The sequence below is a fragment of the Plecotus auritus genome (assembly GCF_963455305.1).
Source record: "Plecotus auritus genome assembly, chromosome: 14".
Classification (NCBI taxonomy): domain Eukaryota; kingdom Metazoa; phylum Chordata; class Mammalia; order Chiroptera; family Vespertilionidae; genus Plecotus; species Plecotus auritus.
In genome coordinates, this window is record NC_137780.1 from 5,848,058 (window position 1) to 5,875,814 (window position 27,757).

At 46.3% G+C, this 27,757-nt stretch overlaps 1 protein-coding gene across 1 annotated transcript in view; it reads left to right on the forward strand.

Annotated features, from left to right (window-relative positions):
• Positions 1–27,757, forward strand: part of RYR2 (ryanodine receptor 2) — a 203,519-nt gene that overhangs the window by 147,893 nt on the left and 27,869 nt on the right. The window contains exons 67-83 of the mRNA XM_080651042.1: positions 756–886; positions 1,260–1,580; positions 2,764–3,004; positions 3,327–3,414; positions 3,994–4,086; positions 5,921–6,091; positions 7,047–7,106; positions 8,109–8,243; positions 10,747–10,781; positions 11,496–11,609; positions 13,040–13,136; positions 14,661–14,764; positions 16,318–16,369; positions 18,041–18,094; positions 24,504–24,603; positions 26,117–26,196; positions 26,809–26,885. Coding sequence (XP_080507168.1) covers positions 756–886; positions 1,260–1,580; positions 2,764–3,004; positions 3,327–3,414; positions 3,994–4,086; positions 5,921–6,091; positions 7,047–7,106; positions 8,109–8,243; positions 10,747–10,781; positions 11,496–11,609; positions 13,040–13,136; positions 14,661–14,764; positions 16,318–16,369; positions 18,041–18,094; positions 24,504–24,603; positions 26,117–26,196; positions 26,809–26,885 — 1,953 coding nt within the window. The remainder of the gene's footprint in view (positions 1–755; positions 887–1,259; positions 1,581–2,763; positions 3,005–3,326; positions 3,415–3,993; positions 4,087–5,920; positions 6,092–7,046; positions 7,107–8,108; positions 8,244–10,746; positions 10,782–11,495; positions 11,610–13,039; positions 13,137–14,660; positions 14,765–16,317; positions 16,370–18,040; positions 18,095–24,503; positions 24,604–26,116; positions 26,197–26,808; positions 26,886–27,757) is intronic.

Below are 27,757 nucleotides of genomic sequence, written 5' to 3' on the forward strand. Positions count from 1 at the left end.
AAATTATTTCTCATTATTTTAAAACATTTAACCCACATTATGTGCCTGAAATTTTGCCATTCTGCATCCTAATTTTTTTTTAATCCTCAACCAAGGATTTTTTTCCCATTGCTTTTCAGAGAGAGTGGAAAGGAGGGAGGGAGTGGGGGAGAGAGAGAAACATTGACTGGTTGCCTCCCGCACGCTCTGACCAGGGGCAGGTAGTGAAACTACAACCCAGGCCTGTGTCCCCAACTAGGAATCAAACCCATGACCCCTTGGTGTGTGGGCTTACCCTCCAGCCTCTGAGCCACACTAGCCAGGACTTAACGTCTGTAAGCTAAAAGATAACTTGGCTTTCTTTTTTAATGGCAGGAACTTTGTTATTGAAAGTATGTGATGATTTATAACAGGGGTCCTCAAACTTTTTAAACAGGAGGCCAGTTCACTGTCCCTCAGACCATTGGAGGGCCGGACTATAGTTAAAAAAAAAAAAACTGTGAACAAATTCCTATGCGCACTGCGGGCCCGGGACGAGTCGGCTGCTAAGCAAAGACAGGCAGCAGCACCCGGCGGGCCGGATTAATGTCCTCGGCGGGCCGCATGTGGCCCATGGGCCGTAGTTTGAGGACCCCTGATTTATAACATAGAAATTATACTTGAGGGTTAATAGTATTAGCAGCACTGTTATTATCCCTCAGGTTAAACTGCCAGTTTTAATACACCTTCAGTTTTTTACTTGGGAGAAATAAAAATCACAAGCATTTCCCCTCCAGGCAGCGATCTGCGGTGGGCGAGTGTCTGGCGGCCTTTGCTGGTGCCTTCCCGGTGGCGTTTCTGGAAACTCATCTCAACAAACACAACAGCTGCTCCATCTACAATACTAGCTCCTCACGGGAGAGAGCAGGTAACGCAGCTGCGCGGGCAGCAGCTGAGATGTAGATTGGGCCCAATGGCATCATGTCACTTTCCGTTTGGGAAAATCTGGGTAGATACATACCCCCATTTCTTTCACTGTCCCAGTGGAGAAAGCTTACCGATGATTTCAAGGACTGGCCTTTGAGAACCTACTAGAATTATCTACTAGGATTTGAATTGAGTTGGGAGAGGATAGGGTAGGAGCGTGGGAAGAAGAGAGAGAGGTTGACATGGCTGCTATGAGGAAGGAGAAGGGCCCAGTGGGGGCGTGTGGGCATGCTGAGCCTTGAGGCCCAGAGGGCATGGCTGTTGGTGTCCGTGACTTCAGTGACCACCATCTCTTCTTGGGTGTGTTCCTCTAGCTCTCAATCTGCCAGCCAACGTGGAAGATGTTTGTCCAAATATCCCATCTTTGGAGAAACTGATGGAAGAGATTGTGGAGCTGGCTGAGTCTGGGATCCGCTACACGCAGATGCCGCACGTGATGGAAGTCATCCTGCCCATGCTTTGCAGCTACATGTCCCGGTGGTGGGAGCAGGGGCCGGAGAGCAGCCCCGAGAGGGCCGGGCTGTGCTGCACGGCTCTGAACTCGGAGCACATGAACACCCTGCTGGGGAACATCCTGAAAATCATCTACAACAACCTGGGCATTGACGAGGGCGCCTGGATGAAGAGGCTGGCAGGTGAGGGTGGGGAAGGAGCGACCGCTTCAAGTTGTTTTACTTCCGAAAAGGTTTGAAGTGCAGAAACTAGACTTTCTCCATGTCCGTCTTTATTACTATTTCTCCTGTGCTAAACAGTATTATCATTGCCGTCATGCTGTTCTCTAGAAAGTAGGTACCATCAGACTGTGAGTGACTTTCCATGTGCTTGCTGCTGTTAAGGAAGGAAACATTTTCCTTCTGACAACCTCTCTACGATCAACGAGTAAACACAGCAGTAAAAGCTAATGACTGCAGACAAAGATGAAACTGGGTTTTGAATCAGCCCCTCAGCAGTCTGTCCCCCGGGACGGGGGGGATGCCCAGGGATGCCTCACATGTTCGCACTGCAGTTATGTGCCTTTGCCCTGCGTATGTGGAACAAGTGGAAGCAACGTTAACGCCCACCGCTGGCGTGTGGTTACTAGGTGGGCACAGCATATAGCAAAATACAGGCCATCTTAACAGTAAGGTGTCAGCAGTGTTTCATGACTTGGAAAAGGCCCATAATAGCAAGGAGGAGGAAGAAGAGGACTTTAAAATTGAATTCAGAAATCCATACAAGTATATATTTGTGAAGTTATTTATAAAAACTCCAGAGAAATGCATGAATGGCTTACTAATTTAGGTAGGGTTATTATGGTGGATTTTAATATTTCTCTCTTATACGTTTCTGCAATGTATATGTGTTACCTTTAGGGAAAAAAATCCTTTTAAAAATGTCCTAATCACATTTAGAATGGTTGCTAACAACCACAGCTATTCTTAAGTAAATGCGCAGTGAGTGTTGTATGTAAACCCCTCTTCCCAGGACAGGATGGGAGCGATAGGTTCCTTGGCTCATACACTGTGGAACAGTGTGCAGCTATTCTAAAGCAAGGGGACCTTTTCCATTTGGGGAATTTTCTTTTTGTGTGAAAAGAGTTGATTTGCAAAGTGAGTGAACATCTTAATTTTTATTCTAAATTAGCTGTCAATCTTTTTTAAAAAACAAGGAAGCACATCAAATTCAATTCCTAGTCAGTTTGGGACTAGACCCTGAGGCCACGGTTGACTCGGGACAGATGTGCTGGGGAGGGCTCTCGGGAGCCGCTGTTGTAATGACAGTCTGTCCTGGGGGTCCTGACCTGTATGCGGAGCACAACACTGACATCTGTCTTCACAGTGTTTTCCCAGCCGATTATAAATAAAGTGAAGCCTCAGCTCCTGAAAACTCATTTCTTGCCATTAATGGAGAAACTAAAGAAAAAGGCAGCCATGGTGGTTGCGGAGGAAGACCATCTGAAAGCCGAGGCCAGAGGGGACATGTCCGAGGCCGAGCTGCTCATTCTGGACGAGTTCACCACGCTGGCCAGGGACCTCTATGCCTTCTACCCTCTCCTGATCCGATTCGTGGACTACAACAGGTAGAATGTTCAACGTGATTGATTTCTCTAATGGCACCTTGACCTTGCTGGGTTCCCATGTCCCGGACAAATGGTTTCATTCACTAACCTCTTAGCCATGAGCTTGTTCATAATCAGAAGTTTCTAGATACATTGTTTTGTCCCAGGGTTGCAGGTAAAAGTTAGCAGTTGGACAGTTCCGATGTCTCAGCTGTTAAAAATGTTGCCACTGTACACTTAGCCATCTGTGCTCTGTGGGAAGCCAGCATCCCTAAGTTGCTTGGTTTCAGATTTACATTTGAAGTTGTAACTGAGGAGCCACGTCATTGATTTTGTGACCCAGGGCAAAGTGGCTCAAAGAACCCAGCCCGGAAGCCGAGGACCTGTTCCGCATGGTGGCCGAGGTGTTCATCTACTGGTCCAAGTCCCACGTGAGTAGGGCAACATGGGCAGGGCTTGCTGTTTGCAGGATGCTAAGGGCTTTCAAACATTTAGCCAATTTTCCAACCCCTTAGTGTTTCTCAAACTTGTCTCCTGGGGGTCACTTAACTGGTGAGGAGGGAGAATGCTCAAATACTTCACTTAGCAAGTGAGTCTATGACCCTGAATTAAAAGTGAATGAAGGACTGTTATGAAACTTGAAAAAGCACATGAAATGTCTGACTGGGTGGAAAGCTCCATCCCGTTGCCGTGCCCTGTGTTTATCCGGAGATGTGCATGCTTTCCCGGCTACACCAGGTCTGGGTAGTCATTCAACCCGAGGTAGCTGTGTGCCCACGTTACTTAAATCCTCTGAACCTTCGTTTCCCGACCTTTGAGACTGCCGTGTTATGTGCAGTGCCCAGAACTGTTGCCCCTGGGCAGGCGCCTTCATTGAATTCAACACATACGTGTTCCCTTTCTTGATGAGTCTTACATATCAAATTAACATTTATCTTCCCACGAACTTCTGATCACATGGACTTCTTATTTATGTGACTGTAACTGGAATTTCCTTTGTGACTTCTCAGAATTTCAAAAGAGAGGAGCAGAACTTCGTGGTCCAGAACGAAATCAACAACATGTCCTTCCTTATCTCTGACACCAAGTCCAAGATGTCAAAGGTATTTCTGTGCCATGTCGCGGCGAGAGAAGTATCCCCATACAGATTTCATTGGTTGGTTAATTTTTTTTATTTTTTGAAGGTTTATAAGTGGACTTTGATAGATTTGGTAATGTTGTTTACTGAAAACACACACACACACACACACACACACACACAGAGTGTTGAGGGGACCCAGGACACACACACACACACACACACACACACACACACACACACACAGAGTGTTGAGGGGACCCAGCACACACACACACACACACACACACACACACACACAGAGTGTTGAGGGGACCCAGCACACACACACACACACACACACACACACAGAGTGTTGAGGGGACCCAGCACACACACACACACACACACACACACACACACACACACACACACAGTGTTGAGGGGACCCAGGACTGATGCACTCACGGATGGTATGACACGCAGACAGAACTGACTGTCAGGGAGGAAGAAGTTGTGACTCAAGGTCCCTAGAAACAGAAGGCACCGCGTAGAGAGGGGTGTGTGGGGGAGCCCAGGGTCGGTTAGGAGCAGAGGGAGTGAGGAGAAAGCGGGGGTAAGAACCGTCCCTGGGGCTCCTGCAGGAAGGAGCCGGTGAGACGGGTGAGCAGGTGTGAACCTAGTGTGCATCGTTCCAGGGCTCGGGGGCCGAGGAGCAGACCCTGGCTGTCTGGACCTGGCCCAGGAGATGAGGGCAGGTAGATGGGGCCCAGGTTGAGGAGGTGATTGGGGAAACTGGACTCTGGATTGGTTGGTTTATATATGAAAGATGTGCTTGCAGGCAAATAATTTCCTATGTCTAGGAACTGACTAGCCCTGGAAGGGCAGTCAGGGGTCAGCATGGCCCAGGATGTCAAAGGGTCAGAGTAAAAAGACACGCTTAACACACACACAGACACAAACACACACAGACACAAACACACACACAAGCAAAATTGCCAGTCAGTATAATGTACAAAGACTAGTCACTTTCATGTACAGCCCCCTACTCTGGGGGGTACATTCCAAAACCCCCTGGATGCCTAAAACCATGGACAGTACCTGGCCCTCCATATATTATGTTTTTCTCCTGTGAAAATATCCCCAAAGTTTGATTTATTGCTACAAAGAAATTTGACCTGCCAAAGAAGAGGCTAAGGGACAGTTATTTTAATTTTGACATTAGAACATACCTCTTAACGGAAAGGGAACACTCACTACCCCATGAAAATCAGACTCTGACATTGAGGTGACCCTATGGCTCGAGCACAACCTTCGGCAAAAGCACAAGAGACCTGAGGTGGCATGGCTGTCCTCAGGTGTGACAGGTCACCCAGAGGTCATCTCAGATATTTACGGGACACCGGTCAGTATACCACGTCCGTTTCCCTGGATGGGGGGCCCTGGGCAGACAAGTCTGCAGGCCTCACAGAGGGAACGCACTTTGTAATAGTTTTATGGATACTGAGTGTGTGTGTGTATATTGCAAAGCAGGCATTTGTCAAGACAAAAATACACCATTTATTCTTAAATTTTCTTCTTCTTATGTATTGAAAATTATAAAACATACAATATCTAAAATTACCATGGAGTTTTCATATATCCATAGCTTCTCTAGGATTACAATGTGCATTTTCCTTCTAAAATTATAAAGAAACGTACACCAGTGAATTGTAATGACTTGGGAATCTAGGGTAGGACTTAAAGTTAGAAGAAAAAAGAAAAAACGTTCTCAGTAGGATTTTAGGAAATAGTGACCAGCAGAGAAAGAGGAAGCGGAGCCCCGACAGGGCCAGGTCCGTAGCGGAGCAGCGCCTGACCCCAGCACCGTCCACCTGCAGGCCGCTGTTTCCGACCAGGAGCGGAAGAAGATGAGGCGGAAAGGAGACCGCTACTCCGTGCAGACCTCCCTCATCGTGGCCGCGCTGCGGCGGCTGCTGCCCATCGGGCTGAACATCTGTGCCCCCGGAGACCAGGAGCTCATTGCTCTGGCCAAGCACCGGCTGAGTATGGTGAGTTCCCTCCCGGGGCTGCGGCGTCCCACCCCCGGCTCGGGGGTTTGCAGGCCTTCCTCCAGGGCTCTCTCCACTGCTCATCTGCATTGAGCGCCTTATCAAGTGGTTTCTGCACGGGCCCTAGAACTCAGATTCAATGACTGTCTTTTATTTTTTTCTGGTGGGGGGGGGGCTGTTTTTATTTCTAAATTATGTAAATCACCTTCAGGGCACATTCAGGAGTCACATGGAAAAGATACAAACAAGTCACAGGTAGTGAAAAAAATGGATTTCATCTGGACTCCTCTATAAGATTTTTGATGAAGGGCAATTTTTCAGTGTTAGTAGCAGCCATGGTGATGTGCGGTGTTGACTTTTAAACCAGCAGCTCTTTGCAAGCATTGAGATTTATGTTCTCAAGATTTCTTTATGGCCCGTTTCCCATCTTCATGGCTGCGCTTATGGGGATGCAGTTTTTCAAAAGTGTACATGGGCTTACTGCTCTCTGTTTGTGTAAATTGGAGGCCTCGCTCCTGCCCTGCTGACCCTGAAGCTCCCTGAGTGTGTGTGGAGTTGAGCAAATGAGCGAGGCTGGCGAGTGGCTCTGGTCTGATGAGTGACCCTGAGGGTGGGCTGCAGGCCCTGCGCGGCACACATGTCACCGGTGCTCAGTTACTCTGTGCACATTTCGGGGAGAGACTTGGGTCTGTGTGAGCCCCAGGGAGCATGACTCTTCCCTTCGTGCTGTGAACTGGAAACCGAGCTCATCGCGTCTCGATGCCCTTACAGTGGTTTCTAGTCACAGCAGCAGCGACACAGTAGCCGACAGAGCCCCAGATCTGTGGCCCGCAGCCCAAGCCTACAAAAATACTGTGCAGACACACACAGCGTTCAGAGAGGTGTGCGTGGCTTCCATCTGCTTACAGCAGGTGACACCTCACAAGACTGCTAGGTAACATTTATTTCTTGACAGAAAGACACTGAGGATGAAGTCCGAGATATAATCCGCAGTAATATTCATTTACAAGGCAAGGTAAGCCAGATTTGTTCTAAAGCACATTTAATATCTATACATTGGTTATTCTCTTTTTAGAATAGTACTCAGAATAATGTTACTTTAGCAATTAACACATTGTGGACCAGTAGTTTTATTGCTAGCTTTACCCAGTGGCCAGATAAGTTTCTATTGAATGAGTACAAAAAACGTTTTACATAAATGTTAAAGGCACGCTTTACAATTAAATACCCATTGCATTTTGAAGTTATTTATTACATGTTCTTCTAAGCTAATATCTTTTTAAAGTATGATACTTTGTAAAACACTGTGTAATAGGAAGCAAGAATTCTTGTGATCCGCTGCAAGGTGTTAAGATAGTGAAAATACACTGAGTGGCCAAATTATGATGATCTCTGAACACATAATAATCTGGCCACTCAGTATATATATTACAGGCCCGGTGCATGAATTTGTGCATGGGTGGGGTCTGGCCAGCCTGGCCAGGGGGAGGGGACATGGGTGGTTGGCAGGCCTGCCTGCTGGTCGAACTCTGGTTGAGGGGACAATTTGCATATTAGCCTTTTATTATATAGGATATACACTGAGTGGCCAGATTATTATGTGTTCAGAGATCATAATAATCTGGCTACTCAGTGTATATTATTTTAACCAGTCCTTATCCTACTTGAAGTCCTTTGGTATTAAAGACCCCCAAAATAACAAATGTATTTTTAAAGTCGATCATCAGAAACTTCACTTGTTCAGGGAAATCTTTCCAACCACCAACAGGTTAGGTTAAGCCTCCTGGCGCCTTTCGTTTCGTTGCAGTAGCCCTCATCACAGCTGCAAACACGTGTTTCATGTTTGTCTTCGCACGAGATGGTAGAGTTCTGAGTACAGGTCCCCTGGGTCTTGGTCTTTGCGTGTGTTCAGACACTGTGCTATGCTCAGTGCATGACTGCAGACCCCTCTTCAGCAGTGCGCCCCCCTTTTTACATCGTAACCTGATATTTCCTGAGCTTCCCTCTCTTCCCGCAGTTGGAGGATCCTGCTATTAGATGGCAAATGGCTCTTTACAAAGACCTGCCGAACAGGCCTGAGGACAGTGCCGATCCCGAGAAGACGGTGGAGAGAGTCCTGGACATAGCGAGCGTGCTCTTCCATCTGGAGCAGGTCAGGCTGGGTGCTGATTCGGTGTGGTTTGCCCATCCTGTCGATGGTAAAGAGGATGTGTGTCAGGCTGTTAACCACGGCCAAACAGTCCTATGCTCAGCACACTCATCATGAAGAACATAGGACTCAGGAGTCCTTAGCATCTAATGTGCACAAGTTCTAAACTTATAATTTTTGTAGCTATATATAGACAATGAATTCGGGGAGATTAACACCTTTATTTTATTATTTTATTCAAAATAGTTCCAAAATAACACAGCGAGAACCCACGGTGAGTGGCATCAGCCATTGGGCCTCATGACAGCGGCTGCCTGACGGGCACATAAACCAGTAAAATGCCCTGCCACCCAGGAGTTTTGTCATCTAAATGTTCTGCAGAACACACCAGGATCACATTAATAAACATTTTCCTTTTATTCCTGCTTTATGTTATCTGAAGTTCTCCTGTCCCTGTCCTGCCGGTTAAATAACACCACTGCCTTAGGCTTCATCACTACGATGAGATGAAGCTAGGTACTCACACCGTATGGCTACCGACGTGCTTTTACATTCTGTAACACCATAATATGAGTAATATACTGTAATGTGATAGAATAGAATATAGGAAATTTAACGTGTCCCTATTTCCATGAAACATTAAATAAATACAAATTGTCATCCATCAGCAGATGACAAGATTTGAGATAATGATATCTGAAGTGCTATATAAAGTCATAGTTGTATCTCCAGAATGCATATATTTAAGTAGATTGTTAAATGCTAATTAAATGGCTGCTGGAGGACCATTTCTGGCATCACTACCATAAGTTTTTAATTCTTCCTAATTTTCATATATCTATCTGGATTTGCTTGAATGAATTTTAGATATAATAAATGAAGCTTATTGAAATCTGTTGTTGCCTTATATTCAGATATTTTCATAAATATATCCAATCATAATGAACAATGACATTTTTGAAGTAGTAAGATTGATTTCACTGAGCGGCCATTCATTCCGTTAACATTTCTTGATGGCACCACCTCATTCGAGGGCACCACCCCCATTTCTGGGAAACAGCCCCATATTCGGGAAAGGGCCACACTAAAGTTAGGGTTAGGGCTCCACCCATTTTAGGGCACTGCCTCATGGCAGCTTTGCATTCAGCATGCACCGGACTGAACACGGTCCCTCTACTCCAGTTGCTCAAGCTCTGCTAGAGGACGTGGACACATCAGTGATAACGGTGTGATTGTGAGGAGAGAGCTGTGCTAGGGTACACAATGTGCTGAGGAGGGAATAAGAGGTCCCAGGCTTAATCGAATGGGTGATCCCTATATGGATGTTTAAGTGAGAATAGGAGTTACCTAGGAAAAGGTAAGGGAGTCAGATTTTAATTAAGGTCAAGGGTTATTCACACGTTATGGATAGGAGTAAAAAGAAATCGTCAATTATCAAGGGAGAGGAAAACGTGGAAGGAATCTGAGTGGAGAATTCATGCCTTTGATCCCTGCATTCTAATGTTAACTTGTGACCGAGTTTGCTAAACTCAGTGCAAGAACGGTGGGTGCTCAGGAAGTACTTGTTTAAGTTATCTCAGTACCAGTGACCTTTGCAAATGTGTGCTTTCTATTGTACGTCTCGTAATTTCTTCCCTCGTGAGGGAGAGCTGTCTCCCCGAATTTCCTAATGCGCAGACTCCAGCCAGCTCGTCAGCAGGTCCAGGTGTGGTTCTGTCTTTGGATCACAGATCCTACCGATATGTAATTCCTGGATTGATGGGGAAACGCGCTGTTTAGGGTCTTTGCTCTGTAAGAAATGCTGTGCCAAATGGGAAGCTTCCTGAGGGTGGAGGCCTCTCCTGCCACGGTCACTGGCTCTTCAGCGCCTGGGCCTTTAATCGCGTTTGTTGACTGTCACCCATCGCCATGGTCTCATCGAAAGCTCCAAGTGCAGTCTTGGGTCTCAGAATGGCATGTTAAATGGAAGTGTTGGGTCTAGTTGAACAACCGTGCCCTGGATCTGTTTTCCCCGGCAGGGTTAGCGCTCAGCAGTGTTTTGTCTCCCTTCACAAGGTCCTTAAGAAGAAAATGCACGGGGGTCGTCAGAAGGTGTTCATTGATCCTCTAGTCCAGGGGTGGGCAAACTTTTTGACTCGAGGGCCACAATGGGTTCTTAAACTGGACCGGAGGGCCGGAACAAAAGCATGGATGGAGTGTTTGTGTGAACTAATATACATTCAAAGTAAAGGAGCGGAGGGGAGAGCAAGAGAACTGGATAGAACAGCCGGATCCGGCCCGCGGGCCGTAATTTGACCACGGCTGCTCTAGAGGCAGGAGGATCCCAGACACAAGCTCAGTTACAGAAGTTGCTTTGTTAACATTTCTAAACCACTGTCGCCCAAACATCCTTAACGTTTTCTCCAAGCATTAGCACATTCATCTTCTGACAGTTTACTGCAAGGGATAGTAAACTTAGCTTTATTTATTTATTTTTTAGCTAACATAACATTTTTATTTCTTCCAGAAATCTACATGTATGCGTTGGAGGTGTTACAGTATGGGAAGTACAGTGTTCACTTGCCTAGAGATTACTGATTAATTTAGAATTACATGTTGGGACTTTTCTCTCTAATACTTAGGATTAATCTCTTTTTCTCAGAGTTCCAAACACCGTTAGCTAAATAAATAACTCACTGGCATCATTTACTACAGCTTTCAAATTCTCATTTGTCCCTAGCTAACAAAATATATATTTTAACATTTTTGCAAAATTAAACCTTTTTAGTTACTCCTAGTAATGTGTTCCTGAAGCCGGGTCATCTCCTTTCCATCCTGTTACGTTGATGGACAATAGGCTTTTCGTTAGAATTTCCCTTGACTGCCTCTGTGCTCACTGCTGTAGTGCTTATGATGAATTAGTGAAAATGAATCCATGAGTACAAGTGGGTTAATTTTTTGTGTAGCCAGAAAATACGTTTTAGAACTATAACCAAATTCTGAAAGGATACAAACTGATAGCTTAGAGAATGCTTTTATATTTCTTTGATTTTAGAGATGACATAGCTTCTAAAGTACACACTATTGGGAAAATATTTTATTTTTGCTGATAAAAAATATATAACATTTCAAACTATTTCAAATTTAGGACGTGGGCTTTTCCATAAATTTTAAGTATTTTTGGAATTTAAATTGCAAAAGGTTTTCGCTAAAAGGCATGGCTGTCCATCCAAGCTTGAGGCTCACTTGGTTCACGGCTGTCTGTGTCTTCCTCCAGGTGGAGCACCCTCAGAGGTCGAAGAAGGCCGTGTGGCACAAGCTGCTCTCGAAGCAGCGGAAACGGGCGGTGGTGGCCTGCTTCCGCATGGCCCCTCTCTACAACCTGCCAAGGTCAGAACTCTTCCGTGGTGGCTGTTGTTCTTAATCCTCACCAAGGATATGTTTGTTTATTTTAGAGAGAGGGAGAGGGAGAGGGGGAGAGAGAGAGAGAGAGAGAAACATTGATGTGTGTGAGAGAAACATCCATCACCTCCTGTAAGCGCCCCAACTAGGGGTCGAATCCATTTCCCGGGTATGTGCCCTGACTGGGAATTGAGCCTGCATCCATTTTGGGGTACGGGACAACACTAACCAACTGAGCTACCCAGCTGGGACTCAGGTTTATAACAGAATAAAATTAATTTTCCCTAATAAGTGACGGGGTCTACCATCTACCTGAATATGAGTACGATGGTGCAGGAGAAGAATACAAGGGATGTGTTGGCTCTTGTGTCTAATCATTGACCTTGATTTTCTTGGTTGGGTATTCTCAGAAAACTGTGGTCTGCAATGCATGTATTAAATGACCTCCGTACGGAGGCGGTGAGGCGGGTAGAGTGAGACGCTTGACCTAATGTGAGGCTAAGATAGGGGTCAAGTTTCTCACCTGACTTCGTTGTAGATTTCTCTCTAAACCGTAAGATCTGCCTCCTAGACTTGTTCAGATTGTTGAAGGGGCTGAGGTACACAGAGGTTAGAACTGACCTTGTCACAGTGATTATGATTCTTTGGGGGAAAGAGCTGATATGGAACGTACTCGTGGGAGTGAAGTGGCCCCGTCTGACTGCTCATCGCCTGCTCTTAGAGACGGGCAGCACTCTTGTTAGCAGAAAAGGGACGTGGCGCATCCAGCCACTCGGTGCCCAGGGTTCTTCTGCAGCCTCGTACCCTAAGACACGGCTCTCTCCCGCTCTGAAGCTGGTACGAGGGCATCGCCCAGCTCCCACGGTAACAGGAAAACAGGACCCGGGCAGCCACATCCGACCACGCCCCTCAGTGTGCAGGCTGAGCGCTTTCTCCTTGTTCCGGGGAGCTGTGGCCACCGCTGCCTGGAGCACCCCCTTCGGTGCTGGCTGCTTGTCTCTCTGATTCAAATTTGCATTCTTTAGAATTTTGTCCAATTTTATACCCTCAGCACCGAGAATGCTGGCAGTCAGTAAGTGAGTGGGTGGATGAGTGAGTTAATGCTATAAGGGACATCACACTTTCCATGTCACCGAGACCTCCGCTGCTTTGCCATCTTTTCACACTGCGTATGCAACCATGCGCTGCTCCTGAATTCTCTGACTCAACCACGGTGTCACCGTTGAGTCCAGTGGAACGTCCCTCTCTGGTTACTCCGTGTGGCCCGTCTATGCCTCACCCGTTTTCTCTGAACTGTGCTCGCCCCTTCCCTACGGCCCCTCCTGACGCCCCGGCTTCCCGCCTCCTGCCAGGCTGGTGGCAGCAGATCCTGAGCTGGCGTCTCCAGCACTGCGTTTGAAATTGTGCTTCTCTTTTAGGCACCGGGCCGTCAATCTTTTTCTTCAGGGGTATGAGAAGTCCTGGATTGAAACGGAAGAGCATTACTTTGAGGATAAACTGATAGAAGACTTAGCGGTATGTTTCTAATGGGCGTGTGCAGTAAAGGGCCCTGGGCCCCACGTGTGAGCATTCAGCATGCAGCCCTGGAGAGAAAATCTTGTTGCAGAGTACAGGTCTTAGGAACCTTTATTCTCAACTGTTAATGCACTCAGTGTTTAGGGGAGAATTCAGAGTTTAAGGTCAATTATGCAAGTTTCTTATTAACTTAACTTTGAGGGGGAGTATTTTGTTATTCTTTTAAATTCATCTTCAAGGCACCTTTAAAACCTCAGAACCAGGATAAAACTATGGAATCTGAACCATAAAGAAATTACTCACCAAAAATAAGTTGAAGGTGAACAAAAGCAAATGAAAAGTAGGTGGGTTTTTTTTTTTTCCTAATATATTTGTATCGATTTCTGAGAGGAAGGGAGAGAGAAATAGAAATATCAGTGGTGAGAGAGAATCATTGATCAGCTGCCTCCTGCGTGCCCCACACTGGGGATCAAGCCCGCAACCCGGGCATGTGCCCTTGACTGGAATCAAACCTGGGACCCTTCAGACTACAGGCTGACACTCTTATCCACTGAGCCAAACCAGCTAGGGCAAAAGGAGGTGGTTTTAAAAAAATACGCAGAGCTGAGAAGGATAGAGTGGGCACAAGCAGGGTCGAGTCACGTGGATGCCGTCGAAGGCGAGGGGGTCCTTAGCCACAGCACACGGGGAGCAGGCCCTTGGGAGCTCTGTCTGTCGTCCACAGGCCGGGGGCCTGTCTAAGCATCTGACCAAGGCCAGCTTCTCAGGATGAGTTGCAAGCGTGCTGTCGCAGATTTTGCAGACTAGTTCGAGGCTAAAGGTTCCCAGCTTAACGACCTCTCATCTAAAAGGCATTTCTTTGTCATAGTTATCAGGGAATATAGTGGATAAACCAATTCTGTTCATAAAAGCTAAATGCCGATTACCCTCAGATATTTTACTTGAATTCAAATGGTCTTTATAATTAAAACAACCATAGAATATTGGCTACATTGTAGAAATTTACCCAGTTCCTGCAACATTAAAACCTTAAAGCCAGGGAAAAAATATCATGTATGTACAGAGAAAACACACGTGTAAGTCAGTAAATGAAGGTATAAGATTCATTGTCGCTCAACAAAAAGGGTTAATTAATTTTACAGTCAGTAAAAATGCCTAATAATTTTCCTCATGGTAATTGTACCTATCCAATTGTACAAACTTATTCTTTAAGTCTTAAGAGTAAATGAAAGTGGGGAAAAATAACTGACATACACGTATTCACACACTCACATGTATACAAGTTACAGTCATGCACACTCACATACACACTTAGCCGCACATGCTTACCCACATACTCACATACTTGTGTGCACACACCCCTACACACTCATGCACACGCACACACTCACACACATTCACATACGTTTACACTGCCACAGGGGAGAAGGGCTTTCCTTGTACTCATTGTTCCAGCCCTCACACTGCTCCTGGGTTAGATTGAGCGCCTCATTGCAATGTGAATTTGTACATTTACCTTTGTAGAAACCTGGAGCAGACCCTCCAGAGGAAGACGAAGGCACTAAGAGAGTTGATCCTCTGCATCAGCTGATCCTTCTGTTCAGCCGAACGGCCTTAACGGAGAAATGGTATGGCTGGCCGGGTTCGTGCGAGTCCGGAGAGGATGAAGGAGGAGTCGTGTCCAGAGTCTCTTCCTGTCTTCACACTCCGTTTCACCTGGGCTTGTGGGGAGAGAGACCCGTGCAAAGTTAGGACCGGTCCGGCACACAGCTGTCAGCTTCAAGCTTTAATATCTACTCTAGTTTTTCTTAACAACTTTGTAATTAGTTGATTTCGTTGATGCTGAATCCTCTTACAGAATGATTTTTTCTCTTTATCACAAGCAGCCTTTATAAATAAGAAAAAAAAAAGAGCTTAAAGCAAATGTTAGTACCAAAACCGTAGGGAGACCAATAGTGATGAACTGTCCCGGGTACAAGGTGCCATTGTGCAGGAACCGTGGTGGGGGGCGGGGGGTACACCGGCATCTCAAAGGGAAGTTTCTTCGCGTCTGTTTTAAGGGCATCCTCCACTTTTCTTGACTAAAATTGACCAAAGCCACACAAGACAGACCTCCGTGGAGTTAAATAAGAAATGCAGTCAGAGACCTGAGAATCAAATGTGCCCAGCACCCGCCTCTTAGAGGCCCTGCATAGACGGGCCCGGAGCAGTCCTGTGGCCGGAATAACATACATCTCTCCCTCTTCCCGCTGCGGCCGTCCTCCTCTCCGACTTCTCCCTCCTGTCAGTTCCTGACTAACAAGGTCATCTCATCCCTAAGCTTAGAGCAGCTCTCTGTCTGGCCTTGGCGGGTACTGAGGTATTTCTCTTACGTGAATTTTTCTGATGACTGAAGTTTAAAGGTGCTAAAATAACTTTGTAAACATGAGGGTTTTTTATGGAAACCTTCATCAGTTAATGGTTTCCATATTCCTTAAAAAGAGGGTAATAAACATTTAAACTCTTCTTAATTTTTAAGTAGCATTATGATTTTATAGCATAATAATTTGGGAACTCTCTCTTTTTTTAATTCTTGAGGACATTTTTCCATTTATTTTTAGAGAGAGTGGGAGGGAGGGAGAGAGAGAGAGAGAGAAACTGATGTGAGAGAGACATATCAATTGGATTGGTGGCCTCCCGCATGAGCCTCTACTTGGGCCAGGAATCGAACCTACAATTCAGGTACATGTCCTGGATCAGGATTCGAACCCACAACCTTTCAGTGCACAGACTGATGCTTGAACTGCTTGAGCCACATTGGCCAGGGCAATTTGGAGTCTTCGTCAAATATCAAATCTCACTTCTGCTGTCCGAAGCCTCTGCCTCCTTTAAATTTGCTTGTTTCAACTTTTGTAGTTTCAAGAAAATGAAAGACGTTGTGTTTGTGTGCAAATCGACAGAGTGTTTATTTTGTGAGAGCAGGGTCTCTTCCAGGAGGTCAGGGGGGACTGTGTTCAGTAGGTCTGAGGTCCTTCTCTCTGACGCTGTGATATTTTCGAATGATTACTTTGCCTAAGTTTTTATTTTATTTTAGAAAGGTATATTGGTTGAAAAATACGGGTTATTTTATAAGTGATGGTAATTTTGCATATGACTAGCCTTAAAAACAATGGTTATTGTTTTTTTTTCTTGTTTTCCATAGCAAACTGGAAGAAGATTTTTTATACATGGCTTATGCAGATATTATGGCAAAGGTAAAAAATGCCACTCTTGATTTTAAAGTATAATTTTAATAAAGGGAAATAATTTTTATCTGACAAGGGATTAAAATAAAATGCTGTTAACCCTTAGAAACCTAAGGAGCATTCATCTCAACTTTCCACTTGTTCCATGAATCTCTGTTCTGACTTCCTTGACCGGTATCATTGTTTCCTCCTTTAGCATTGATTTATGGGGAGCTCACTAGCTTTCTAAGTATCCATTCATTCAGTACCTATTCACTGGGCATCCGGGGGTTGGAGATAACATGGTGAATGAGGAAGAAAGGCACATAGCCTGCCCTCTTGGAGTTTACTGTCTGATGGGAAGACAGCATTTACACATTTAAAACGATGACAAGAAGCCTGGGAGTTTAGTGCGGGAGGAGCAGGTTACGTAGCACAGTCATGAGATCTAATGCCATGCTTTTAAGCTGTAAAATTCGTATCTGTTTGCTTTTGCACATGGTTGAATGAATGAATGAATGAATGAATGTGACAAACCTTTTAGAAGCTGTCACTGAGGGACAGAAGGACTACATTTGTACCTCCCCTCCACTCCGGCTTCAGTTCTAGACTCAGTGGACTGTGATCATGGAATTAAAAGTATTTTTCTGATTTGTGACTTAAATTTAACCACGTGCCTCCATGTGCTTCACTGGTACACTGAGTGCTTATCAGCCATAAGAAATCCTTGGGAGGGTTGGAATAATCCTCTTTGAAGAACTGTAGGTCTTGCCGTAGGTCTTGGTCACATGAGTCTCCCAATTCCAGACCACAATGATAATAATAGCCGTTCAGATTTATTAAAAGCTTATTGTTTTTCAGACACTTGCTCTTAAGTGGCACACAATTTACATACATTAATTCATGTGATCTGCTGAAGACTTGGGTATTCTTTTCTGAATCCCACCTTAAATATGAGGACACTAGACCAGAGAGGTGAAGGAACTAGCCCTGGACTAAGCAGCAGACGCTGGGGACAGCAGGATTGGAGCATCTTGCCAACCATACCACACTGCCTCCGAAAGAACTCCAGCGTGGGGATTAGTTAAAATGGTGCATGGATTAGCACAGCTCCCATCTCATTTCTGGGAGAATAACTCAAAAAAATACAGTGTTTTATCATTTTTCAATAGAAGTATTAGCAGTTAGGTTTTCACTTTTCTTCTTTGGACACAATACAATAAAAAATGAACTTAGAAAGCGATGACAGGATTTACTTTAATTAATGGGCACAGCTCTCGCTTAGTTTGAATGCGTGGCTGTTGCAGGTTCGTGCGCGGTATCTGCACCAGTGCATGGTGATGGCGGCAGCGCCCAGAGAGACGTGATGCTTGTCCCAAAGTATGCGCTTTGGGTTGAACAAGGCAAACACGTGACTAAGTAGCATGTGCAGTATGATATTTGCCTCATAATCACCTCCATGAAATGTGTGAAATTGTTCATTGATACTTTAATTTTGTAAAAGCACAGTAAAATGTTCTTTTAGGGCATGGACTCATCGATGATGTCATGTAAGGTTATGGTACCTATATCACATATATTTGAACCATGTTGATGACAAATTAATGCAAACGATTTTGTATTCTGTGCTAAATTCCTTTGTATTTTGTGCCGTGACATACTCTGATCCTGTTGACCTTTTTTCATTTTTCTGTGCTGCAGAGTTGTCATGATGAAGATGATGATGACAGTGAAGAAGAGGTGAAGAGTTTTGAAGTAAGATGGATCTTTCTAGACTTGGCTTTTTCCACCTGGAAGCATTGTTTCATAGCTCATAACTGACATTTACGTTTCGTGCTTCATGGCTTATCGCAGCTTATTGTGTCAAGGAGCTGCATGTCGGAAGCTGGGTGGACAGTCTGAGTCCTCCCAGGCGCTGCCCTAACTCCAGGGGACGTAGACTAGCTAACCGGTCAGACGCACCCATATGTTCAGAATGAGTGCTGCTGAGACCCCGAGATGAGGTGGCTTCCTCTCGGCAAAGGCCGCGATCTAAAATGTCCAACAGACACGCAAGGAGGATATTTACTGCAGAGCAGCATGACTTCGAGTATTTAACTGAAGCCGTGGTTTGACCTATTTTGGAATTGAAGTCAGAGGTCTGGCCTCCTGCGCCTTCTGCACAGTCGGTCACTCATCCCTGCACATATGGGGCTCACAGCGCTGCTGGCTTGCATGAGGCAGGAGGGCGGGTCCCTAGGACCACCTTCTAGCTTATGGTTATTTTCTCAAACCTCTCAGCTCTTAAATATCCCATCATTCGAGATACCGCTCAGTGTTAACCAGCCAGAAGGAAAGGGAATCTTAGTATTATGTCCCCCCTTTGCTTAGACTATACTTTGCTTTTTATGAGAAAAAGTAGGTGGTGTTAACTACCAGTCTCCTTATTTATTGTTTTTGTTTGTTTGCTTGCTTGTCTTTAGAATTTTCAAAACAATACCAAGTGCAAGGAAGTAGATTAGATCTTTTTAATTTTCCTGTTGATTTCCACGTCTGGACTCTGAGCTAGAAGTCTGGAGGACATTAGGACCCAGCAGTGAGTCTTTAGTTCAGTGGACCCACCAGGAGGTGTAGGTGAGGACCGGACACAGTGCCTCTTTCAGGAACAGTTGACATGAGCATCTGTGCTGCGTGGAAGTCCATGTGTAAGAAGTACAGAAACAAACTGATTTGTGAATGACCTAGGACTGGCTGGCTGCGGGAAATGCCGAGGTTAATTTCCTTTATGGCACTATAATCCTTTCTTACGTGTGTGTATTCTGTTCTCATATCCATCTTTATTGCTAAGAGACTGAGTGAGTTGTGAGCGGCAAATGACGTGTTCTGAACGTGTAACCGCGTGTGGTCTACAGCTGTCTCAGAGCAGTTGTTTATTGCTATTTTGCTTCTGTCCTCACCCTTCCTAAGGTCACGGGATCCCAGCGCAGCAAGGTAACTGTACATGTGTGTGTATGTGTCTGGGTCTGAGTTTCGGTTTCTGTGACATTTACCTTTTTGTTAGACCCAACGTCTCAGATTCTTCTGTAACAACATAAGGTCTTGCAATCCTTTACATGTTTTTAGCTCCAGTGCAATTGGTCTCTTCCGTGTCCCTTCCTTGACACAGGTTTATCCTTCTTGCAATTTCAGTCGCTCGTGATTTGAAATTGTGTGTTGCATGGTACCTTCGAGCTGCCCACGTGCTGGGACGGAGGAGCCCAGCCCTGTCGGTGGTGGACTTCGCAGGGTGCGCCTGGCCCACGCCTCTGGATGCTTTTACGCCAGTCTCGTCACGTACAAACAGACGTGATAAGTGGCATTCCTGGTGACATTGGAAATAAGTCTTTTTCCATTGCGCTAGTGATACCTTCCATTAGTAATTAGAGATTACAGCCCACAGTTTTAACGTTAATTTCAGCATTTCATTCTAGGGAAGAACTTGATAATTATTTCTACCTCTTACTATTTTGAATAGCTAAGTGCTTGTAAAATTTACTACGAGGAAACATTTTGATCTAGAAATACAAAAATAATTTGAGATATAAAGAACAGGGCATTATGAGGAAAGGTTCCACGAGGAATAAAGTGAAGCTCAAGAAACATGGAAAACAGGCTGGGACCAGCATGCAAGGATTTGCGGGCTCTTCTTCAGTCTCACGTCCATGTCACTCCTAGGCTCCCGTTAAACTGGCCCCATTGAACTTGACAGTTGACTGCCCTGCTTCTTCTAGAATACTTGCCCTACATATTTAACAATTGATTGCATACTTAGTTAATTGTTATATGTAACCATTTTTAGATTTGAGTCTACTTCAATATCAAAACTAAAAATGACAGTTAAATCTTACAAAGAGGTCAGATTAATGACAAGGGAAGAAATGTTTGGCAGTTACGAGAAATGTTCATTACTGCAGTTGAATGCTATATTTAGGTTGGAATTTTTTTATAAACCAAAGCAAATACTAATAATGATAAATAATAATGTTTCAAGTCAAGTGACTTCATATTTCTCAGCATGTTGGGATTTGCTCACTAGATCATCCGAGAGCCTTGGTACCAGAGTGGACCACATTTTTAACTACAATTTTGTAAAATCTATAGAACATTATTTGGATGGTTCCTTCTTCTACTTCATTCTCCAAGATCTGAGGGAGTGAAATGAAACGATAATGCAGTGAAAGCATTTTGGTGGCATGTTAAGGTACCATAAGATAGATTTAGTACTTACCGAAGAGTCTACATTAACGACAGTGGAGCCTTCATTGCCAAAGCTGGAGGGATGGAGCGTTCACTTGCTTTCGGGAACATTTTTCTCGAATATTAGGCAGCTTGCACATCCTTTGGCAGATGCCCGACTTCTCATTCGCGATGCGTTTTCTGATGAGGCCCTGAGGTCCCGTTACTCTGTAGTACTGAGCAGAGAGATTTCCTGTGTCTTGAATAGTAAATGTGTCTGTGGCAGAGTTGACGTTCAGTGATGAAGGGTAGCGACCAACTCGCGCTCTCCCGACGGGCTCACTGCAGGCTCAGGCACAGCTGGAAGGGCATCATTCCCGCCGAAGCTCCTGCTCCCATTCCAGCGTGTGCACCCTTTAGGGTGCGAGACCCAGGTGCTGTAGCTCCGCCCAGCGATGGCAGCATTTTTATCGGGCCTCCAATGACCTAAATTTGAATAGAATCCATTTTTTGGTAAATTCTGTAAGAATGAACTGGCTGTAAGATGTACCCTTTCTAATAGCTACATAAATTGATCTTTGAATGGGTTTATTTCCTTTCTTTCATTGGGACACAGCAATCTGAATTAGAAGGCTTCCTGAATCTTACAACAAGATAACCCTAAATGTAAAAAGTCGAAGATATAGCTAGATATAGAAAATACTGAACAAGTTATTTCTTTTCTCAAGAGGATGTATAATTTTTAGTTCCCACTGCAGAAGCTCAGTGGGGGCAGGGGGAGGGATTTGATGGCCGGTGTGTCTCGCATACTCCTGCCTGTGGCTGCCATCTGCCAGCTGCACTTTTTTATAATGAAATTGTTAATCCCAAGGAAAGCCCTCATGTTGTAGCCCAGGTTCCCTAGGAAACGGAGCAAAGAGATTACGTGCTAGCACTTTATTGGGGTAGGGATGTTGCAATCCCAGGAAGTGTGAGTGAGAGGAAGAGACCCACGCAGGGAAGGAGAGAGCCACCAGGCCGGGCACCTGGGCTGCCGGGCTGCTCAGGGAGACAGACGTGTGCACCTGGGACAGTGCTCCTGGGAGGGAGGGCGAGCACCTCCTCTGGTCCGTCCCACCTCCTTGCTACTCTTGGCAATGGGACTGTTTGCCTAAGGGAGCATTCCGATTGTGGGGCTGCTCTCCCCCCCCGCCCCCCCTCCCCCCTCCCCCCCCCCCCCCCCCCCCCCCCGCCTTCTTTGTAACCTTGGAGTAATTTAAAGACTAAGCAGCAGGCAGGCTGAAGGAATAATGTTAACTTAAGACCCTGGGGCACTTTTAAAAGGGAATCTGGGGTCAGGCAGGGAAACCTACCTTTAAGAAGGTACTTTAAAGTGCAGTTTCCCTGAGGGGAGATAGCTTTAAAATGGTCTGTCTCCAATTTGCTTAAAAAAGCAGGCCTGTCCCAGGCCTGTGTTGCTCAGTGGTTGAGCTTCATCCCTTGAACCAAGAGGTCCCCTGTTCAATTCCTGGTCAGGGCACATACCCAGGTTGTGGGCTGTATCCCCAGTGTGGGCATGCAGGAGGCAGGCAATCGATGTTTCTCTCTCATCGATGTTTCTATCTCTCTATCTAAAAATCAATAAAAACGTATTTTTTAAAAAAAACATAAACAGGTCTGCAGTAAATTTGAAAAGAAAGTATTTTTTTCCCTACCTAATCCATCATTTTATTGTCTGAAAACTTGTGGTCTAGCTGTGAAGGTTTTATTTTTTTATGTTGGGACAGAATTTCCATTGACGAGGTTAAATTACACCTGAGAAGCCTTGTCCACGGCCTGAAAGGTATTGAAAGCTGTGAGAAGACAGCCCCACCCACCCACCAGCGGGAACTCAGGCGCCCTGACCCTCCGTGGGAGGTTCGGCCCTTCCTGCCTCTGGATCACTTCACCTTTTTTCAGTTCAATATGTGACTTCACATGAGTGTCCCCATCACTCCCGAAGTCGTTATCATTATAGAAATGTAGATGCTATGGAAGAAAGGTGAGGGTGACCTTTGCCCAGGGGGGTTATTTTTTAAAGAAGACAACCTGACATCCTGTCTATTTCTTGATCCTCCTAACATCCATCCACGTGACTTTAGTTACCGCAAAGGATTCTGGGACCTTAGAATGTACTGTACAAATTGTTCTGGCAGAACTTTGAGCTGTTCTCCCTACTTTGGGGACAGGTTATTGTTTTTCCCTCAAGAATATATGGTGTGCTGTCCTGTTGTCAGGGTGTCCTCATGACTCTCTTTCCATGTCCTGTGGGTCCGGAAAGAATTGATCTCCTAACTGCCTTGCCTCTGCTGATGCACAAGCCAGGGCAGCTCCTCCGCCACTAATTTCTTATCACTGTCTTATCGAAACACTCCCAAGAGGCGTCAGTGACCCTGGGCAGCAGCATCCCGGGAATCGCTCTGGCCACGGCAGGGCAGGAAAGATTGTTGGGTCTAAAAGGAAGAATCAAATGTTGCTTCCTCTTTCCACACCACCCAGAGAGCAGACGGGGGGCTTCTTTCAGTGTTTCTAAAGCTGTGTTGTATGACGATATGGTTTGTGTGTCTGTGTGGCTTTGTTTCTGTTCTGTTTTTGACTTCACAGGAAGAGGTTTAAACATGAAGGCAAACCTTTTAGATGTCAGCATGGCTGCCACAAAGCAAAGCTGCCTGTTTTTCTTTCCTCCGCTTCCATTTAGGCCTATCACATAACTTAAGAAAAAAATAATAAACATTTAACCGCAGGAGCTCTAATGATAGTGTGAAAAAAAAACCACCCTGATCGATTTTGTTTTCGCAGCACGATATTATCAAAGATTTAAGAGCCAATTTTGCCAGCATCGGCGAGCACTCTCTGGTAACAGCTTGATGTCTGTGTTGGTTGCTTTTGGTTTAAAGGTTTCTTTTATCATTCGTTTGAGCCCATTTCTTCCCCCCTCCTTTTAGTTTCCTTTATTTTTCATATTCTGTAACCAGCAAGCCTTCATTTTTTAAACCTCTTCCATCTCCCAGTGTCTATTCCGTACTTCGGATGGAAAGTTTATGGCAGCAAAGCGGTCCCTCTGCTGCAGCTCCTGCTCTGAGGTCACCTATGTTTTGGCCGTTGTGTTTATGGACATGACGCTGGTCGAGCGTGTCATGTCCCGTTGACTAAGCTTCCCTCCCGCGCCATCGATGGGCTCGCTGTCACAGGGCTCTATGCAACGTCCACTCTGCAACTTGTACTGCTTGGCCGTCTCAGTTCTCCAGCGACTGGGCCGCTCCAGTGAACGATCCTTCAGTCTTGACTTTGCTGTGCCTTTATATTTTCCCCTTATTTTCTTCTTTATGTTTTCAGTGGTAGTTTGAGTGGAACCGAGCCAACTCCAGCCATATTGCCCCAGCAACACCATGCAGCATTGTTTGTTGCCGCCAGAGAATACAAAATATAAAGGCACATGGCTTTATTCTTGGGGGGCACTGGGGAGATGTCTCCTAAGTCCCGACTTAGGCAAAGCCTACTCTTGATCCATATCAGCTTTCAATTTTGCTTAAACTCCAACTCGTCTCAGTCAGCGTTTCTCTGTCATTCAGTGATACCTTGCACTCGAGCCTTTTGCTGAGCAGTATCAAGTTATGGCCATGACACGGAGATTATTCAAAATGGGGAAACTTATGCACAGATGTGTAATTCAGAAAGTGCAAGTTTCAATGATGAAGTACAGCTACTTCAAAACTATGGGACAGGCTTTGGACTAATCAAATCATTAAAATTGAGCAACTCTATCCTGATGAACCAGTTGAAATAAAACCGAGAGTTGACTATGTGAACCTCTGTCTAATAACAATGTCGGTGTTGAAATGGTCCATAATGTTGTCATAGAGCCCATACATGGAGATGACTGAAATGTGGTGACTGGAAAGCTGCCTGCCGACTGGTCGCCACAACATAACCGGTTGGGGTTTGTGTTCAGGAAAAAGAAATGGAGAAGCAGAAGCTTCTGTACCAGCAAGCCCGGCTGCATGAGCGCGGCGCCGCCGAGATGGTGCTGCAGACCATCAGCGCCAGCAAAGGTGAGCCCTCGGCCCGCCGCCTGCATCTCCTCCTCCTGCATCTCTTCCTCCTTCATCTCCTCCTCCTGCATCTCCTCCTCCTGCATCTCTTCCTCCTGCATCTCCTCCTCCTGCATCTCCTCCTCCTGCATCTCCTCCTCCTTCATCTCCTCCTCCTGCATCTCCTCCTCCTTCATCTCCTCCTCCTTCATCTCCTCCTCCTGCATCTCCTCCTCCTTCATCTCCTCCTCCTGCATCTCCTCCTCCTTCATCTCCTCCTCCTGCATCTCCTCCCCCTGCATCTCCTCCTCCTGCATCTCCTCCTCCTGCATCTCCTCCCCCTGCATCTCCTCCTCCTTCATCTCCTCCTCCTGCATCTCCTCCTCCTTCATCTCCTCCTCCTGCATCTCCTCCTCCTGCATCTCCTCCTCCTGCATCTCCTCCTCCTTCATCTCCTCCTCCTGCATCTCCTCCTCCTTCATCTCCTCCTCCTGCATCTCCTCCTCCTGCATCTCCTCCTCCTGCATCTCCTCCTCCTGCATCTCCTCCCCCTGCATCTCCTCCTCCTGCATCTCCTCCCCCTGCATCTCCTCCTCCTTCATCTCCTCCTCCTGCATCTCCTCCTCCTGCATCTCCTCCTCCTGCATCTCCTCCTCCTGCATCTCCTCCTCCTGCATCTCCTCCTCCTGCATCTCCTCCTCCTGCATCTCCTCCCCCTGCATCTCCTCCTCCTGCCCCAGCTCCCTCAGGTCCACTCACGCACTCACTCAGGCCTGCTTCTCTGGGTCATGACCAGGTCAGTGACAACAAATGCGAGCTGAGCCCTCGTTTATACAGTCCAGTCGTGACTCTGTTTCGGAGTCGAATTTAAAGATGTTTTATTTCTGCTCAAGAAGTTTTGGAAATTCTGTTGTGACACAACTCAGGAGCTGCTCATGTGACTCGGGTGGGGGAACGTCTCCTGTGAAAGGCCAGGGAAATGTTTGTGGCAGCAGGAGAGCGCCCAGTGACACTACGTAAGCGAATGGCGTAGCTGTGTTTCAATAAAACTTTATTTACAAAAATGTGACGAGCTGGCTGGCCCTCAGGCCACAGTTTGCAGACCCTTGATATAAATGGAGACCTTTAAAGTGAGTCCTTTATTTATTTATTTTTTTAAACTTTATTGTTGAGCGTATTATAGGTGTCCCCCCGTTTTTCTCCCTTGCCTCCCACCACCTGGTTCCCACCCTGCCCCAGGCGTTCACCACCCTGTTGTCTGAGTATTTCAAAATCAGTTGTTTTTTTCATATTCTTTTTTTTGTCCTCATATAGTTTCAGTTTTGTCTGTATTACACAGAATTTTGTAAAACATTGATGGCAAATATACATTATCACTTTAAAATATTTTTTGCTACATACGTCAGTCCGGCCCTCTTCACCATGATAGAGATCTGTAGAGGTGGTAAGAATTTTAAAAGTGCACATTTTGGGGTAGGATACATGGATGTAGCAGATGAAATGAGGTAAGGAACACTGGTTTTATATTTTTAAGGTGAAACTGGACCGATGGTGGCTGCTACTTTGAAACTTGGAATTGCTATCCTCAATGGTGGGAACTCCACAGTGCAGCAGGTAAGTCTCTCAGCCGCTCCCATGATGCTCTTTTCAGACCATGGGCCGCCTAGTCCCCCTGTTGAACTCCTTTAGCCATCCTCAAAGCACTGCCATGTGTGCGACATTTCATTTTCTGTGTAAATATGTCTTCGTTTTCTAGTCACCTTTCCCAGCATCCAAGTATCTTCTCGGTGCGCTTAACTGCTCGATGTTAATAATGTGTTAAAACAGTGTATGGGCACTACCTCCCTTTAGAGACTTGCCGGGGGACGTGGTGTCTCCACGGGCTGCGGTTCACACCACCCAGTTGGCAAAGTAGGTTCTTACCGAGGCCTCGTTGGATAACTGTTTGTCACATTCCAGGAATTATTTCAGTTGTAGTTCTTTCTAGTCTCCCGAGAAATGAGAAAAACCACTTCCCAACACAGTTTTGAACTATGTTCTGTTTAAAAGTTGGACATAATTTGGGCTGAAATCTTAGTAACTTCAACCAGTGGCGACAAAGGATACCTGTATGCACTGAATATTTTATCTTTATTACAGAAGAGAAAGCGTGTTTTTGTTGCTTTTTTTCTTAACAATAAACAAGGGTTGAATTCAGTGGCCCTGTGGTTTATGTGTTTACTGCAGAAAATGCTTGACTACCTCAAGGAGAAAAAGGACGTGGGTTTCTTCCAGAGCCTTGCGGGCCTGATGCAGTCATGCAGGTGAGCCCCCGATGCAGTCATGCAGGGGAGCCCCCATGCAGTCACACAGGGGAGCCCCCGATGCAGTCACACAGGGGAACCCCCATACAGTCATGCAGGTGAGCCCCTGATGCAGTCATGCAGGTGAGCCCCCGATGCAGTCACGCAGGTGAGTCCTGATGCAGTCATGCAGGGGAACCCCCATACAGTCATGCAGATGAGCCCCTGATGCAGTCACGCAGGGGAGCCCCCGTGCAGTCATGCAGGTGAGCCCCTGATGCAGTCACGCAGGGGAGCCCCCATGTAGTCATGCAGGTGAGCCCCTGATGCAGTCACGCAGGGGAGCCCCTGATGCAGTCACGCAGGGGAACCCCCATACAGTCATGCAGGTGAGCCCCTGATGCAGTCACGCAGGGGAGCCCCCGTGCAGTCACACAGGGGAGCCCCCGTGCAGTCACGCAGGGGAGCCCCCGTGCAGTCACGCAGGGGAGCCCCGGTGCAGTCACACAGGGAGCCCCCGTGCAGTCACACAGGGGAGCCCCCGTGCAGTCACACAGGGGAGCCCCCGTGCAGTCACACAGGGGAGCCCCCGATGCAGTCACGCAGGGGAGCCCCGATGCAGTCACGCAGGTGAGCCCCCGATGCAGTCACGCAGGGGAGCCCCCGATGCAGTCACGCAGGTGAGCCCCCGATGCAGTCACACAGGGGAGCCCCCGATGCAGTCACACAGGGGAGCCCCCGATGCAGTCACACAGGGGAGCCCCCGATGCAGTCACACAGGTGAGCCCCCGATGCAGTCACACAGGGGAGCCCCCGATGCAGTCACGCAGGGGAGCCCCAGTGCAGTCACGCAGGGAGCCCCCATGCAGTCACACAGGGGAGCCCCTGATGCA